Below are 17493 nucleotides of genomic sequence, written 5' to 3' on the forward strand. Positions count from 1 at the left end.
GTCACCATGAGGTCACCAGATCCCTGGGCTCAAAACCAGAGCCTATAGTGTTTCTCCTTCAAGGCCTGCTTCCCCGGGGCACCCCGCTCAAATGCACGCCCCCACCTCTAGGAGGGAGCCTAGGGCATCCTCCCACCCGCCCCATGCGCTGTGCACTCAGTCTTCCCTTCTCCCCGGGGGGAGGCTGGTATGGTGCTCCCCGCGGGGCCAGAGCAGGGACCCCAGCTCCAGAGCGAGGTCTGGGTTCCAGGAGGGGATGGTTGAGAAGTCCTGACTCGGGGGCACAGTTACCATCGCAGCAGATTTACGGCCGCTGCTACCGCTATTGAACAACTCCTACCATTACTGCTCTGACTAGTCCTCACGGGCTGAGCTGCTTCCCCCCATCCACCCCTCAAATTCACACGCTGGAGTCCTAACCCCCAGGGCCTCAGGATGTGACTGCATTTGGAGAGAAGGTCTCTAAAGAGGCAGTGGAGTTAAAAGGAGGTCAGTAAGGGGGGCCTTTGTCCAGCAGGACTGGGGTCCTTACAAGAAGAGATGGGGACGCACGCCGGGGGAGAGACCACACGTGGACGCAGGGAGAAGGGCAGCTGTGGCCCTAAGGACGGCGATCTAGTGGGCCCTGCCCACACCCTGATCTCTGACTTCCAGCCCCGGAACTGGGAGGAAATCCGTTTTTGATGTTTGAGCCCCCCGCACGGCGGCACCTGGTTCGGGCAGCCCGATGGGACGAGCGCATTCCTCCTATCGCTTGCAGAGCCCTTGTGTGTGTGTGTCACCAGGCTCGACGGATCACAAACACTCTCTCATTTAATCCTCACGCAGCACCAAGGAGTAGGTGTTGTTATCATCCTCACAAATGAGGGAGTGGGAGTTTATTTGGGTTTTCCAGCCGCTCGAACAGCACAGATAGGACGGCTTAATAAACATGGATCGAAGGAGGGAGGCTCAGACTGATCGTAGGACTCGTCCAGGGAGCCAGCAAGAGGCAGAGCCAGAGCCAGGATCTTAACCCACATCTGTCAGGGTCCCAGTCCCATGCCCTTCACCACACTCCCTGGGGGGGGGGGGGTCAAGAGCAGCCCAAGGACGTGTGTCCCAGCGGGATGCCTGTTAGAGCCACAGCTTGTCAGTAAGAAGAGGATTCTGGATTTTTCTGAGGCCGCAGCTATGCCCAGCTGCTCCTGAGCTTGAAAGAAATCTGGTTTTGCTTATAGCCCAGCCTCACTGAGAAAGCTCCTCTGCACTGGGTCACAGACGGGGAGGTGGCCAGACCCCTCACAGCCTCAGAGGGAGCCTGCATGCCCTCCACCTTGACTCCAGAAGCACAGGGGGTCCCTCACCTTGCCCCCTGCAACCTCCTCAGCCTGCGGTCTCCCTCGTAGAATCCCCAGGCTTCCTCTTGAGGGTGGGGAGGGGCCCTACGTACCTTGTAGCCTTGGTTGATGCCATTGATGAACTGGGGGCTGGGGGCATTCCAGGTGAAGCGGATGGTCGTGGAGTTGGTGGCTTCCGCGTGCACATTGCCAGGAGGGACGGTGGGGACTAGGGGAGGGCAGCGGGATGGGGGTGCGGTGGGATGGGGTGAGGATACAGGAGGCAGAGTCAGTCTTGCCCACTTTAGTAGAGAAAACACAGGGATGGGGTCTACAGACTCTGCTTTGCCCCCCCTTCCCTCCCCCTCCCCCTGCTTTGTGGACTTGAGGCACCTCTTTCTCTCCATTAGTCTGGCTTCAATAGAACTCGCCTGACCCATTTCGCAGGGGACCAGTAAACGGAAGCGATGGATGTGAAAGCGCTTGTGGGAGGCTGGTACGGACACACTGGACTCGAGCCGTTTCGTGATCCAGTTCACGTGGACAACACAGAAGGTCCCCGTACCTGAAGCGTCTGCCTTCAGCATGCTCCCCCCCCCAACAACTCTTCTGCCCCTGAGCACCCTCCCGCTCCCACGGGGTAGCCAGGCCCCGGCGGGCAACAGCTCAGGACTGGATGGACCAGGTGCCGTGGCCAAGGCAGGACGGGACAGGTACAGGAGCCACAGGTGCGGGCCTGGGAGAGCGAGAAGCACCAGCTCCTCCGCGGTCATGATCCCCACCCACCTCCCTGCAGCGTCCACTCGGTGACTTTGCTGCTGTAGACACCCAGCCCGGCGCTATTGTAGGCGGCCACCTCGATCTCGTAGTTGGTCCAGATGATGAGGTCCTCCAGCAGCAGGTTGTTGACGTCCGCATCCGTGATGTTCTTAAACTGGTACCCGACGGGCAGCCCGGCCAGGCAGTACCTGCGGGGAGAAAGGCGGGGTGCAGTGCATCGGAGTCAGCCCGCTGGGCGTGAGCCCAGGAACCATGGGTGGTGGCGCACGTGCTCCATCCCCACGCCGTCCGATGTGGTGGCTGCTGTGCGCGTGGCTGCTGAGCACATGAAATGTGGTTAGTGCAGCTGGTAACTCGTACTTTTATTTATTTTAGATGAAATAACCACAGGGGACCAGCGGCTATCTCCCCGGATGGCACGGGCCTAGTGGATGTGTCTGTTCTTTCTGATGGGGGAGGACAGTGGACAGAGAACTAACCACGGACACGAAGGGTTTCTGGGAAGATCACATTGGCCTCACCTTGGAGAGGTCACCGATGGAGAGCTATATCCCACTTTTGACCTAAGTCACTCACTTAGGTGGAGAGAAAAACCTTGAGCTACCAACGGTACCAATTTCTAGCTTCCACCACAAAAAGAACCCATGGTAATCCAGAAGTGGGATCTCGACGGACAAAATCTGGGGGGGATGGATGACTTACAGGAGAACCACGGTATACAGGGTATTGGGAAATCAGAGGCCTCAGATTATTGTGTTGCAATACCCCATAGCAGTGGTTCTCAGAGGCCTACGCCGCATCAGGAACACCTGGAGGGTGCGTTGAAACATGGGTTGGGGGGCCACCCCAAAGTTTCCCATTCAGTAGGTCAGGGGTAGGATCTGTGAATCCGCATTTGAATTGATGCCACTGCAGATCCAGGGGCCACCCTCTGAGAACCACCGTGCCTTAGGGCTCACCAAAAACCCACAACAAAATGAGCTGTTCATGGAGCAGGCAAACCGACAATCACTTCCTCCAGACCTGGGGTGTTCCAGAGCCCCACCCGTGTGGACACAGGACAGGAAAGAGATGTGCATTCCGCAGCCAACCGGGATTCAGAGCATTGGAGGATGCTCAGCAACTTCGACTCTATGCTGATTTGAATTCACGACACCAAATTGGTAGCACTTAAAAACTCAGTTTGAGGTTACCGGTGAAGGAAGTATCCTTGGTCAAGTGTAGACATCACAGTCTCTATAGCTGGGCTTCGTTTTGCAGTCAGGACCAAAGAAAGGACGTCTACTGTTTGACTAGTTCTGGGCCGAGTAGTTGGCCTCAGATGGAATATTCTTGGGTTCCCCGGTGCTCGGCCTCTCGGATAGTTAAACCCATCTCCCTGTGTCCTATCCTGTGTAGCCCCAGCATGTGGCATCCGTACAGCCTCCAGGACATTGCACTGTACCCTTCTCTCTCAAGCATTCCCGTTGGTTTCCAAGGCTCTGCCTTCTGGAAGTTCCTCTGTATGTCTAACCTAAGTCCTTCCTACCATAGCAAAGTCATTTCTTGTTGCCTGGTCCTTGTTATTTATTTATTTTTAAATATTTTATTTATTTATTCATGAAAGACACACAGAGAGAGGCAGAGACACAGGCAGAGGGAGAAGCAGGCTCCACGCAGGGAGCCTGACGTGGGACTCCATCCTGAGGCTCCAGGATCATGCCCTGGGCCAAAGGCAGACGCTCAACCACTGAGCCACCCAGGCATCCCAACCTGGTCCTTGTTAGACGGAGAAGGACCTGCCATGACTTTGCTGATCCACTCTCTACCCTCCCCTTGGGTCTGGGCTGTACCTCCTTTCTCCCGGGGGTGGACGCCTACCTGATGATGTAGCCCTTGAGAAGGCCATTCTGGTGGCTCTCTGGAGGCGGCTGCCACTGGATCATGATGGACTGATTGGTCCGGCCGCTGGCGATGACGTTCTGTGGAGGGGCTGTGGGGGGCTCCTCGGGGAGGGAGACCCTGGATATGAAAACACCAAGAGTGGGTGGGCCTTTCTGCTTTTAGTCTCGAGGGCAAATACAGGAGTTCGGTCTACGAGGAGGCTGCTCCGTCTGCACAATTGCTGTGTGCCTTTGGGCAAGTCGCTTAACCTCTCTGAGCTTGTCCCTTTATCTTTTAAAGGAGTATAATAAAGCTCCACTTGCCTGCTTTCTGACTGGTTGAGGCTCAAATGACACCACGTATAGATGAATCCTTTTAAAACACCATAAAGCACCAGATGTGTGTGGTGCCTGTGCAGCTGGGGGACGTGGGCCTCAGTCTCTTGTATGTCAAAGAAGCTGCTGTTGGGGCTGGTGACGTCATAAGCAATCAGGTATTTCAGAAGCAGGCGTGTTACATATTCACGTCCCACCTGCAGGCTGCTGGTGCACGTGACGAGGCTTCCTTTTCCGCCCAGCTGAGCCCCAGGCTGGAGCAGGGCAGGGTCAGGGGGGGCTGGGGGGGCACATGGGTGAGCCCGTCACCCGCTTCCAGAAGCGAGCGCCACTGCATTTTTCTCTGGCTTTGCCAGGGGATGCAGTGTTCCACCGCGGTGCATTGTTCCCATAACTGACTTGCATCCATTAAAAACGAAAGTTAATTATTTTTGATGGATGTCTTTCCCTTTCAGTTTATTTTTATGTTTTTGCTTTCTGACGGATGGCTTTCCAAAATGTACTGCACATTCCCATGTCTTTGTAAAGCCCGCGAGTGAGGGTGATTTAACCTTTTTCTTTGTGACTCAGGGCTATTAGTGTGAAGATGCATCAGGAAGATGAATCGGGGTTTGAGGAGAAGCCCAAAGACCTGGAGAAAGTGTAGGATGGCTTTTCCCTACACTTTGAGGCTTTCTGTCATGGGGATTTTGTTCCCTGCATCCCTCAAGGTCTACACTCGGCCTGGCACATAGTAGGTGTTCAATAAACAGTGAGCAAAAAAATCCTCTTGCAATTGGCCTCCCTGCTAGGATGTTACCTGCCACTTCTCTTTCCTGTTAGGGAGTCATGGCCCTGGTGGCAGAGGCCAGAAAGACTCCATCCAGCTCACTGCGTCTGTGGCAAAACCAAATGATGCATGTAAGCCAGAGGTCTGCATACACACTTTAGAGAATCTAGGAGCCAAGTACATTCTTGATTCCTTTGTAAAAATATCAGTTGACCATATATGTGAGTAATTATTTCTGGGTTCTCTATCCTGTTCCATTGGTTTAAGTGTCTATTTTTATGCCAGTATCATGCTGTTTTGATTACTATAGCTTTCTAGTATAGTGTGAAATCAGGAAATGTGATGCCTTCAGCTCTGCTCTTTCTCAAGATTGCTTTGGCTCTTCAAGGTCTTTTGTGGCTCCATACATGTTTTAGGATTTTTAAAAAAAATTCTGTGAAAGGCACCATTGGAATTTTGATGGAGACTGCACTGAATTTACACATGGCTTCGGGTAATATGGACATTTTAACACGATTAATTCTTCTCAGTGGGGAAAGGAAAGTCTCTTCCATATGTGGTGTTGGGAAAACTGGACAGTCACATGCAGAGAAATGAAACTGGACCCCTATCTTTTACCACTCACAAAATTAACTCAAAATGGATTAAAGACTTAAACGTAGGACCCTAAGCCATAAAACTCCTAGAAGAAAACATAAGATAAAGCTCTTTGATACAGGTCTGGACAGTGAGTTCCTGGATACGACACTGAAAACACAAGCAACAAAAGCAAAAATGAGTACATGGGATCTCAGCAAACTCCTGCAAAACATAAGAAGCAATCCATAAAATGAAAAGCCAACCCATGGAATGGGGGAAAACATCTGCAAACCCCATATCTGGTGAGGGATTAATATTCAAAATATATAAAGAACACATACAACCCAAGAGCAAAAAAAAAAAAAAAAAAACCCACAAAAAACACAACCCAACTTAAAAATGGGCAGAAGATCTCCATTAGCAGTTTTCCCACTGACACACAAGCCAACAGAAATGTGAAAAAGTGCTCAACATCATTCATCACCAGGGAAATGCAAGTGAAAACCACAATGTGCTGTCACCTCACACCTGTTGGAATGGCCATCATCGAAAAGACAAGAGGTAACAGGTATTGGTGAGGATGCGGAGAGAAGGGAACTCTCGGGCACTTGGTGGGGGGGGGGATGCAAACTGGTGTCGCCACCATGGAAAACAGTATGGCAGTCCCACCAAAAGTTAAAAATAGAACTACCGTATGATCCAGCCCTCTCAGTTCTGAGTATTTACCCATCCAAAGGAAATGAAAATAGGATCTCATGCTCATTGCGGCATTAGTCACAGCAGCCAAGGCACAGAAGCACCCTAGGTCACCGCCCATGGATGAGTGGATTGGGAAGATGTGGTATATGTATATAGTGGAATATTATTCAGCCACGAGAAGAAGGAGATCCTGTCATTGGTGACATCATGGATAGACCTTGAGAGCCTGATGCTGAGATAAGGGAGACAGGAAAAGACAAGCACTGTCTGATTTCACTTATACGTGGAATCTTTAAAAAAGTTGAATTTAAGAGAACCGGAGAGGAGATTGGTGGTTGCCAAGGACTAGGGGGTGGAAGAAATGGGGAGATTCTGGTTGAAGGCACAAACTTCCAGTTACAAGATTCATAAGTTCTGGGGATCTGGAGTATAGCATGGTGATTAGAGCTAATAACACTATATCCTATACTCCAAAGTCACTCAGAAAATAGATCTTAAATGTCCTTGCCGCAAAAAGGAAATGGTAATTTTGTGACGGGATGGAGGGGTTAGCCAACACGGTGGTGGTAATCCTACTGCACTATATAAGTATATCAGATCAACACACTGTCTGCCTTCAACTCACACCATATTATATGTCAGTTATATCTCAACAAATATGGAAAAAAAATAAAAAGAAACATAAAAAAGGAAAGAGCAGCATACAACCTAGGCGCCTGGGATTTGTGTTATTGTCATTCCGACCTCTCGCTCCATGGCTTCTTTCTCCCTAAAGGTGACCACTCATCCTACAGGGCTGAGGTGGCAAGAATCACCTCCCACTTAAGCGTGTATTCCCCGGTGATGTTTGAAAAGGGATGACCCGCTGTTTTTCACTTAATTTTCCTCATTTTGTAAAAGCTCCTTGAAAGCTTAATAGGACCTGGCATGGTGCAAGTCATTGGATACAGAGACCTGTGTGGGTCCCATGGCCCCCTTACACCTCACGTCCATGTGACAGTGATGATGCCCTTGCAGAGGTAGAGTCGAAGGAGGCAGGTCCTTGAACTTGCCAAGCTCCTGGTGAGAGGGACCACTCGCTCTGGTGGGTGCTTATCCCACACCAGGCACTGCTCACGGCACCTCCCCTGGGTCCCCTCCTTCCATCTTTGCAGCGTCCCTGTGAGGCAGGCCAGCTAATGCTACCCCATTCTACAGACATGGGCACGGAAGCCCAGGAGGCCAGGAAGGAGGCGGCGGCCAGGGTCTGCACACAGCCAGGCCCCACGCTGCCAGATGGGACTTGGCTACTGGGCCCTCCCTCCGAGGGGGTCGCCCACAACCTGCCCTGGAAGAACACGTGCTCCCCTCACCTCTCCGTGTCCTTGCTGAACTGTCCCTTCCCCACGTCGTTGACTGCACAAAGGCGGAACTGGTAGGAGCGTGCGGGCACCAAGCCCTTGACCATCACTGAGGTCGCCTCGGGATCCACACTGGCCAGGAGCACAGTCCAGGGGGCATCTATAGGGTCAGAGGGTGGAGACAGACATGGGAATCCTGGAAGGCCATGGGCGCCTTACACCCTTCCAGCAGGGGTCCAGCCCCATTTGGGCCAGCAGAGGAGTGCCTCCCAGTCTCAGTCCAGGAAAGGCTGGATGTCATTTTTACAGGTCCCCTTGGCCACATGTCCCAGGGGGTTGGAGGGTCCTGGGGAGGAAGCGAGGGCTCATGGGGGCTGAGATGCACATCTTTTCTATGTTTTTTTTTTTTTTTTTCCCTCCTGAGGAGCACCAGGCACACTGTATTTAAAACATCATTCAAATGAGGCCTGCTAATTTTGGAGTTCACAGCTTGGGGCCTGGGAGGAGAAAAAGCAAGAGAATCGCCATGGCCTTGGAGGCTCTGGCCCGGGTCCTGCCCCTTGCACACACGATCTTGTGCGACTGTCAACCACCCGAGGAAGCTGATGCCCATGCTCCTTTTGCAGGGAAGCCGGGGCTTCCAGGAGGTTTGCTTGGAGGCACAGAACTGGGAAGTTGGGGAGCTGGAGCCTGGCCCTGGGGTTAACCCCCTGACTCCCCAAGGCTGCGGTGGGAGGGCTTACTGTTCTCTGACATCTCCAGGAGATAGCGGAGCAGGGGGCTGTTGCCGTCGAAGGGCTTGGCCCAGGTCAGGTTGATGGCCCGTCTCTCTGTGGTGCTGAGTGTCGCCACGGGGTGCTCAGGGGCGTGGGGCAGCTGCCTGGAGGAGACAGAAGTGCCACCTGTGAGGTCTGGAGTCAGGTGACACACAGGCACCTGGGGCTCACACTGAACTTCATGATACCTCGTGCCCAGCCATAAATTGGCCTTCAGGCCGTCGACCTGGAGGCTCTTCTCTCTGCCTCTGTAGTCCCCTGTGTCCAAGGCCAAACCCAGAGCCCCCCTGCTCTTGACAGAGGGCCTAACTGAGGTGGGGTGGTGGTGGGGGGAGGCCTGGAGGAGGCTTGGGTATGTTTCCAGAGGGGGATGGACCCAGGTCACACATGGCCCGGTCATCTGCCAAAATGAGCCTTCCATTGCCACCTGCACCTCCGCTGCTGGGGGTCTGGGCAGGCTGCCCTCACCTGACGCGCAGGTGGGCACTGCGAGAGTCATTGCCTCCGGCTGACAGCACGCGGCAGGTGTAGGTGCCGATGTCCCCCGACCACGTCTGCGAGATGTGTAGGGAGCCGTTTTTGTCGAGACGGATGCGGGGGTTGCTCTCCATGCCCAGGGCAGTCCCATCCTTCTCCCAGACGTACCTGCGGGGAAGAAGCAGCAGTCAGGAAAGAGAGGTAGGGAAGTAGGGGGTGCTGCTGGGGTGCAGTCTGGGGCAGGTCTGGGGGGGAGCTCCGAAAGCAGCAGGGCGCTTCCCGAGAGACCCGGGGAGGGGGGGCGCCCAGGGCTGGTGCTAGGTGGGAGCACGGGGACGGCTGGGGGGGTGCCCCCGAGCAGCCTGCAGCTGTCCATCCCCGTCGCAGGGTGCTCTGTCCAGCACATTAAGCCATTACACCTCCAGTTCAGGTCGAGGTCAGAGCCGTGTTGCTTTTGGCCAGAAGCCACTGCCAAGCAGCCAGCACAAAAGTGCCGGCAAAAGGTAATCTTCCGAAGAGGTTAAAAGATTACAGCTGGAGAAAGAATTAAAGTTTCCGCACAGACTACATTTTGGAATTAGTTTTATGAGGGGAATCATTAGATCAATGCATCACTGTGAAAAATGGACTTTAGTGTCCAAAAAATCACTTTAGCTTCGGTCAGTCAGTACAAAGGGACTTGAGAAATTACACACATGCCCGTGCCTGACAATAAGAAATATCTCCTCCGCAATGATTCTTGAGGAAATACAACTATTACTGTCATCAGCATAAGGTGCGGTGCCAGCTCTGGGGGGGCTGCCCTCCACCCCCACCCCCCCGGCAAGATTGGCCAGGGTGCCGGGAGCCAGGGCAGGGTGCGGGGCTGGGGACTGAGCGGCTTTGCACGCAACGCGTCAGCTGCGGACAAGCGTGGCCTGGGCCACGAGGTGCGTGAACTACCTGTGATCGAGAATGTAAGGCTGCCAGGAGAACGAGCCTGTGATGTTTTTAAGCTAAGTTAAACAAAAAAATCAGAAAATTGCAACTACAAATAGGAAAAAAAAAAAAATACAGGGCAAGACAAGTGAAAAGCTTTCCCATCTCGGGGAACCACAAGTAACATCTGAGCATCTACCTTGCAGACTTTTCTCCCCTGCCCCAAGGGGCATGGTACCAGAATGCCGCTGTGTTCTGGATTCAGATTCCCTGGTCAAATGCTGCCTGGCCCTTAACCAGCTTTATGTATTTAACCTCCCGGTGTCTTTGTTTCCTCATTTGTAATACGAGGAAAAATAATACCACCCACCTTCTAGGGTTGCTTATAAGGATGGTGTGGGTTGGTATAAAATGCTTCAGGTCGTAAGGGATCAATGGAAGTTAGTCATCATCATGTATTTCGACGCTTAGAGCACATGGAAACAATAGCTGGCTAGCCATCCGTCCATCCTGATTTTAAAGCTGCTTTTCCCATCCAACAAAGCATCATAAACTCTTTGTAACGTGACACTTCCACACCCTGGCCTTTAGCTGCTGCATGATGGTCCCCTCGATGTTGGGTGCCCAGTGTAGCTCCTTGTTTTCTGATATTATAGTTAATGCTGTGAGGAACATCCTTGCAGCAACATATTTTCATACATCCTAAATCACTTCCTCAAGGATAAATTTTCAGCGGTGAGATTGCTGAGTTAAATTTTAAGGCTTTTTATATACATTTACAAATTGTCAGAAGTAATCACCTTCAATTCATCTCCATAGCTAGAAAAGAATCATCCTTGCCAGCCTGGATGGCACGAGTAGAATTTTACTTAAAAGCAAATCTAGTCGCAGAGAGTAATTCCTGCTTAGGAAACAGTCTTCGCCTCGGGACGCGGTGTTTTAGGAAGGATGTATCACCACTTGTGGAGTGTCTGTGCCCAAGAAACTAAGCCCGAATCTAATCAGCCAGTTACTTGAATCTGCTTAGAAATAAAAGGGATAGAAGAACAAGTGTCCCACACCAAGAAAAAGTCACTGGCCAAACCTAGAATGTGGGGTCTTCTACAGTAGGTGTCAGCAAACTGTGGCCCCCTGCCCGTTTGTGTAAATAAAGTTTTCTTGGAACACAGACACGCCCATGTGTTTGCACACTGCTTGTGAGTGCAAGCACACTTGAAGAGCTGTGACAAAAGATACATAGCCCTCAAAGCCTAAGATATTTACTCTCTGTCCCTTTATAGAGAAACTTAGCTGGACCTCTGTCCTGCAGAACCTGGTTTCTCCAACCAATTAACTGCATGTGAACAAACAGATGGAAACAAAAAGGAGGGGGAGGGGACCATGTAGAATAAAGGAAACACACCAACCAAATGCAATGTGTGGACTTTGTTTGGGCCTGGAGTTAAACCAACCAACTTCTAAAACGTCACCTTCCAGACAATCAGGGATGCCGTGACATGGTATCAGCAGACATCAAGGGGCTATTCATTGTGTCACATGGGACAGGGACGTGGTTGTTATGTTTCAAGAAAAGTCCTTTTAAGTAAGAAATGCACACTGACCTATTTAGGGATGAAACTACACACTTGAGATTTGTTTTTAAAATACTTCAGTAAAAAAAAAAAGCATGTGTGTGTGTTGGGGGGATGGATAGGGGAAACCAGGTGAGCAAAATGCTGACAGTGACTGAGGCCAAGAGATGGGTACGGATCCAAAGATACAAATGTAGTGATCCAAAGGGGCACCTGCACCCCAATGTTCATAGTAGCAATGTCCACAATAGCCAAACTATGGAAAGAGCCCAGATGTCTGTCGACAAAGGATGGATAAAGAAAATATGGTATGTGTATATATATACACATATATATATATATATATACATACATATAATGGAATATTACTCCGCCATCAAAAATGAAATCTTGCCATTTGCAGTGATGTGGATGGAACTATGGGGTATTATGCTAAGTGAAATAAGTCAATCAGAGAAGATAATTATATGATTTCACTCATATGTGAAATTTAGGAAACAAAACAGGAGCCTAGGGGAAAGGAGGGAAAAATAAAATAAGATGAAATCAAAGAGGGAGATAACCCATGAGAGACTCTTTTTTTTTTTTTTTATGATAGTCACAGAGAGAGAGAGAGAGGCAGAGACATAGGCAGAGGGAGAAGAAGCAGGCTCCATGCACCGGGAGCCCGACGTGGGATTCGATCCCGGGTCTCCAGGATCGCGCCCTGGGCCAAAGGCAGGCGCCAAACCGCTGCGCCACCCAGGGATCCCCGAGACTCTTAATCATAGGAAACAAACTGAGGGTTGCTGGAGGGGAGGGGGTAGGGGAAGCGGGTAACTGGGGTAACTGGGTGGTGAGCATTAAGGAGGGCATGTGATGTGATGAGTACTGGGTGTTATACACAACTGATGAATCACGGACCTCTACCTCTGAAACTAGGAATTCACTATATGTTATTTAATTAAATTTAAATAAAAAATAAAAATTAAAAAAAGGAAGATGGGTAAGTAAGGCTTGATGATCTGGGTCTCTCTACTCTGGGCTACGTTTGAAAATTTCCACAGTAGAAAGTAAAAAAAAAAAAAAAAAAAAAGAAAAAAAAAAGAAACAACTCATGAGTCCATTTAACTCAGGGTAGAAATTTTCCAAAATCATCTGTAATTATATAGCTGGCTATTAAACAATTTTCATGAGCAATATTCAGGCCTTCTTTCAGCTTTAAATAATATTCAATAGTCCTCAGGAAATCAAAGAAGTGCAAAAATATTTAGTTACAAGGACATTCACCATGATGTTTCTTTTTTTTTTTTTTTAAAGTAGGCTCTACACCCAGCATGGAGCCCAACATGGAGCTTGAACCCATGACCCTGAGACAAGACCTAAGCTGAGATCAAGAATTGAACGCTCCACTGACTGGGCCACCCAGGCGCAATTTTTTTAGCAAAAAAAAAAAAAAAAAAAAAAACAACAACTGAGATACAATCCAAATATCCAGCATTAGGGAATTGGTAACAGAAATTATGTTACATCAACACAATGGACGAGTGAATAATGAATAATCATATAATGGGGTTTATACAAAAATATTTATTGACAGGGGAAGAGATTCACAATGGGTTCTTAAGGGAAAACACAAAGAAACCATTTTCTAGGTTTTCTTTTAAATAAATGACACTCTAATATTATCTCTCATTGAGAGAAACAGATAAACCCACTTTTCTTCTTTCTCTCTCTCCCTTCCCATTTTTTGTGCACTTATCTGCGTTTTCTATATTTTCCTCCTAAAAAGGATGTCTATTAGCTGAATAATAATAAAAGCCAATGGAAATATTGATTAGGATTAATAGTGGCCACAAGTGGATTGCTCAGAGCGGGTCTAGATCTGGGCTCAGTACTAAACAGAAGTGTTTCTCCTAAGGCAGGTCTGGAAGCTTTCTGCACGGGCAACCTGCCTCTGCTCAGGCGTGACCCTTGGGTCCTGCTTGATTTTGAGGAGGGCACGGAATACAGAATTAAGTGGCCACCACGTTAGTCTGACTTGGTTGTTTTTTGGGTCCTTTCTAGCCCGTCTGGGTCAGGGAACACCTCCATTGTGTTCCCTAAAGCTCCAACAGGGTTTTCTTTCTTTTATTATTATTATTATTATTTTTAAATAAATTTATTTTTTATTGGTGTTCAATTTGCCAACATACAGAATAACACCCAGTGCTCATCCCATCAAGTGCCCCCCTCAGTGCCCGTCACCCAGTCACCCCTACCCCCCCACCTCCCTTTCCACCACCCCTAGTTCGTTTCCCAGATTTAGGAGTCTCTCATGTTCTGTCTCCCTTTCTCCAACAGGGTTTTCAAGTCTGAGGAAGGGGTGGGAGATGTGGGGGTGCTTTGGTCCCCAACTGCCAATTTTGAGGCCTGACAGACCAATTCTGTGTTCTCTCCCCATCAAGAAAAGATTGCCCAAATGGGGAGTTCCATTTGAAGGTGAGGACCGCTCCAGTTAACTGAAATAGGGTTTTCCATGTGTGGCTCCCTGAGGATCCTTGGGAGGCGGGCCTATAGTCTATGGCAAGAGGCCCCTGAATGCCTTTGTTCATCAATAATTGTCTAGAGAGGGACGCCTGGGTAGCTCAGCGGTTGAGCGTCTGCTCTCAGCTCAGGGCATCATCCCGGAGACCTGAGACTGAGTCCCACACCGGGCTCTCTGCGTGGAGCCTGCTTCTCCCTCTGCCTGTGTCTCTGCCTCTCTCTCTGTCTGTCATGAATAAATAAATAAAATCTTAAAAAAAGAAAAAAGAATTGCTTAGAGAATGAATAAAATGTGCAAGTATTTTCCAAATTCTAGCCGGGTAATATTTTAATAAATAAAACACTAATTTATTTTAACGTGTTGCTGAATTAATATAAGCTTTTTATTGTTATATAGCTTTTCAATTAATGGGTGCTAAAGTTATAGCTACCACTTATGTACGAGTCTGAGACCCACAGCGGGGTTCTATGGTGGTAGGAGGGTATGTGGGTTCTCTTGGAGAACATCTTTACAGTTGAGATATAAATATATAAAACAAAAATTTAATAGTCTCAGGAATAAGCATATTCTGGATCTTGTGTTGACAATATTTTAACTACATCTATGTGATTTCAAGGCTCACGTTTGCATTTATGCTGGCACCATATGATGACCATCCTAAAGGGTCAATGTTTAATGTCCAAGGAGGTGTTTCTCTGACTGGGGACCGGTAGTGGACTAACGGGTGTGGGTCTAAAGAGAACGGGTGTGGGTCTAAAAGTCTAGTATTCCTTATGCCAACCTTGGCTTCCGTGGGGGTGGTTGGGACCCTTCCGTGTGGTGGTATGGACTGTCATATGCCTAGTGGCCACCAGATGGTGCCCCAGGATGCAGCTGCCTCCAGCCCTGTAGGGGCCCAGCCTCCCAAGTGGCACCAGCGCCCGGCCCCTTCCAGCCTCGATGCCAGTTGCTTTGGCAGTTGACACTGGCCATAAAATACAGAAGCAACATGGAGGGAATATCTGTCTCTAAGGAAGCAGTTACATTTTGTACTCAGCATCCCAAAGCTCAAAAGAGAGCCCTGAAGGGGCAGTTTTCTGCAGAAGCCTTTCCTGGGGCCCTCAGCCCAAGCCTGGGAGGAGTTCTGGCCTCTACACCCTTCTCGGGTGCTGCTGCCCTGGGCTGCCCTGATACAGTCCAATTGTGTTCACGCTGGCTCAGCCCCACACTGGCTCTACTGGTGGTCCCCACAAGGCCCGTGGCTTGGCCCCACAGCGACACTTACCTCCTTGGTGTCAACACCTGCCCAGCTATCCCTAGAGCTGCCCTCCCCTTTTGCCTCCTTGGGGCCACAGCAGAGGGAGTACCTGACGGTCACTCGGGGGTCGTGGGTCACTCCGCACACCATGGAGGCCTGGGTACCCTTGATGACACTCTGGTCCTGGGGAGGCTTGGTGATGCGGGTCCGGGCTGCAAGGCAGCAGGGAGACAGGGTGAGAGAAGGGGAGTAGATCCAGACGAACAGGTGAGATGCAGGTGCATGGGAAAGGCATCTTTAGGTGAAGCGGGCCTGTGCTGCTGAATTCTAGGGGCAGGTGGAGGCAGACCCTGCAGGTGGCCAGGCCTACCACGGTGGGCATCCCAGAACGCTAACAAGAACAGTGTGCCTCCGTGGTACCTGAATTCCTGGAAGCCACGTTCATTGCGGGGGCTCATTTAATCCTGCCCCCGGAAACCCAGGTGGGGGATGAAGAAATGGAAATGTGAGGATGATCAGCACATTAGTGGTCCAGCCAGGGTAAAAATAGGATCATCTGATTCCCGGTCTGCTGCATCGCATGCCCGGTCATCGGGGCTCAGCCTCCATGGGGGGCCCACAGGCATGTCTGTCTTGGGTGTGGATCCCAAGTGGTGCCATCTGACGATGCAAGGGGGCTTGAGAAGTTTCCTTAAAGCAGGGCTCAGCAGCACCCTACAGTCCAGGGTCAAGTCTGGCTGGCAGCCTGCTTGGGTAAATACACTTGCAATGGAACAGAGCTGGACCCTGTGGGCTGAAGTATTATCTAGGGCTGCTTTCTTGATGAAAGGGGAGTTGGGACAGAGGCTGTCTAGCCCACAAAGCCTAAAATAGTTCCTACCTGGCCCTTCACAGAACAAGTTTGTTGACTTCTGCCCTGGAGTGTATGAAGACGGCTGCCCAGCGCCTCTCTGTTCTCTCTACTTGGCCAAGCACGGCCAGAGGCCTCACTCAGGCGGCACCGTCTGCAGAAGCCTGGCCTTCCGGGGCAACCCCCACCCTCCCTGCTCCGGGTTAATTTGTCCCCCGTCCTTCTTACAAAAAGCACCCCGGTGAGACAGCCCTGTGGATGAGGAGGTGCTGGCTCAGCACACACTCAATGCACCGACCTGGAAAGTGTTCCCACTCTGCACACTCACCCCACACGACCAGGTCAGCCGAGGCTTCGTCGACCCCCCGAGAGTTGGTGGCCAAGCAGGTGTAGGTCCCAGCGTCGGAGATGTGCGTGGGGCTGATGAGCAGGCTGCCGGACTCCAGCAGCGTGAAGCGAGGCAGCTGCACAGAGCCGCTGGCCAAGATGCGTTCCCCTGGGGGCGACACGAGGTGGGCTCGGGGTGGGCTGGGGCTGCAGCACGCAGCCCTTGGCCCTCTGAGACCGCACGTCTCCTGCTCCCTGGCAGCTCTGGGCAGGTGCTGTTCAGGCGGGTTCCCCCAGCTTTAGAAATGCTGGGAGGGCCCTGGTGGTGGCGGGGGCGGGGGGCAGGGCCGGGGTCAGGGCTGAGGCCCAGATAGGCTTCCGACATGGTGACAGGCACAAGGGCACTCGGTCACAGAGCCCGGGTCTCCTGGCGTCTCTCCACCCACCGCGCTGTCTGCCCTTCACCAGAGAAGGCCAGGGACTGTCTCCTGATGCAGCCAGGCACAGCTCTTGGAGACAGCTGGCACCCGGGCCGGGGGGAGGGGGCAGACGGCTCTGACAAGGTGGTGACGGGCATCCTGCGGCAAGATGCTTCTGGAGAGTCACCTTCAGGAGAGCAGGAGAAAGTGAGGGGTGGGGGCAGCAAGGAGTGGGGGCAGAGCGGGGCCTGGGAGGGGGTCCTGGGGCCTGGCGGTGACGGGCCCCGTGCAGGAGCCTGAGAGGGCAGCTTTGGGTGATTACATCTATTTTATTTTACTTTTAAGATTTTGTTTATTTATTTGAGAGGGGGAGGGAGAGCACAGAGAGAGAGAGAGAGACAGAAGCAGACTCCCAGCTGAGCAGGGATCCCGATGATGCGGGACTTGATCCCAGGACCCCAGGATCATGCCCTGAGCCGAAGGCAGATGCCCAACTGCCTGAGCCCCCGGCGCTCCGATTATATCTATCTTAAAGAAAATCCCACCTGTCTGTACAGAGGAGCAACCTCACGGGCAAGTCTGTGGGTGTATCTCTCTGCACACGTGTGCAGGAATATTGAACTAGTGAGCGTGGCAGGTGAGGGTGTCTGCGTCCACACACGTGCCCGTCTGTGCTTACACTCATTTCCCAAATACTCATGGAGCAACTACCATGTGTCAGACCCCAT

At 51.2% G+C, this 17493-nt stretch overlaps 1 protein-coding gene across 2 annotated transcripts in view; it reads right to left on the reverse strand.

Annotated features, from left to right (window-relative positions):
• The window catches only part of SDK2 (sidekick cell adhesion molecule 2), a 258375-nt gene that overhangs the window by 60946 nt on the left and 179936 nt on the right, over positions 1–17493 (reverse strand). For both annotated transcript variants that reach the window (XM_077854095.1, XM_077854094.1), the window contains exons 11-18: positions 16348–16515; positions 15279–15381; positions 8929–9105; positions 8428–8564; positions 7697–7844; positions 3960–4100; positions 2106–2287; positions 1433–1548 (exon numbers count right to left, since the gene is read on the reverse strand). In XM_077854095.1, coding sequence (XP_077710221.1) covers positions 1433–1548; positions 2106–2287; positions 3960–4100; positions 7697–7844; positions 8428–8564; positions 8929–9105; positions 15279–15381; positions 16348–16515 — 1172 coding nt within the window. The remainder of the gene's footprint in view (positions 1–1432; positions 1549–2105; positions 2288–3959; positions 4101–7696; positions 7845–8427; positions 8565–8928; positions 9106–15278; positions 15382–16347; positions 16516–17493) is intronic.

Source organism: Canis aureus, chromosome 16, assembly GCF_053574225.1.
Source record: "Canis aureus isolate CA01 chromosome 16, VMU_Caureus_v.1.0, whole genome shotgun sequence".
Lineage (NCBI taxonomy): Eukaryota > Metazoa > Chordata > Mammalia > Carnivora > Canidae > Canis > Canis aureus.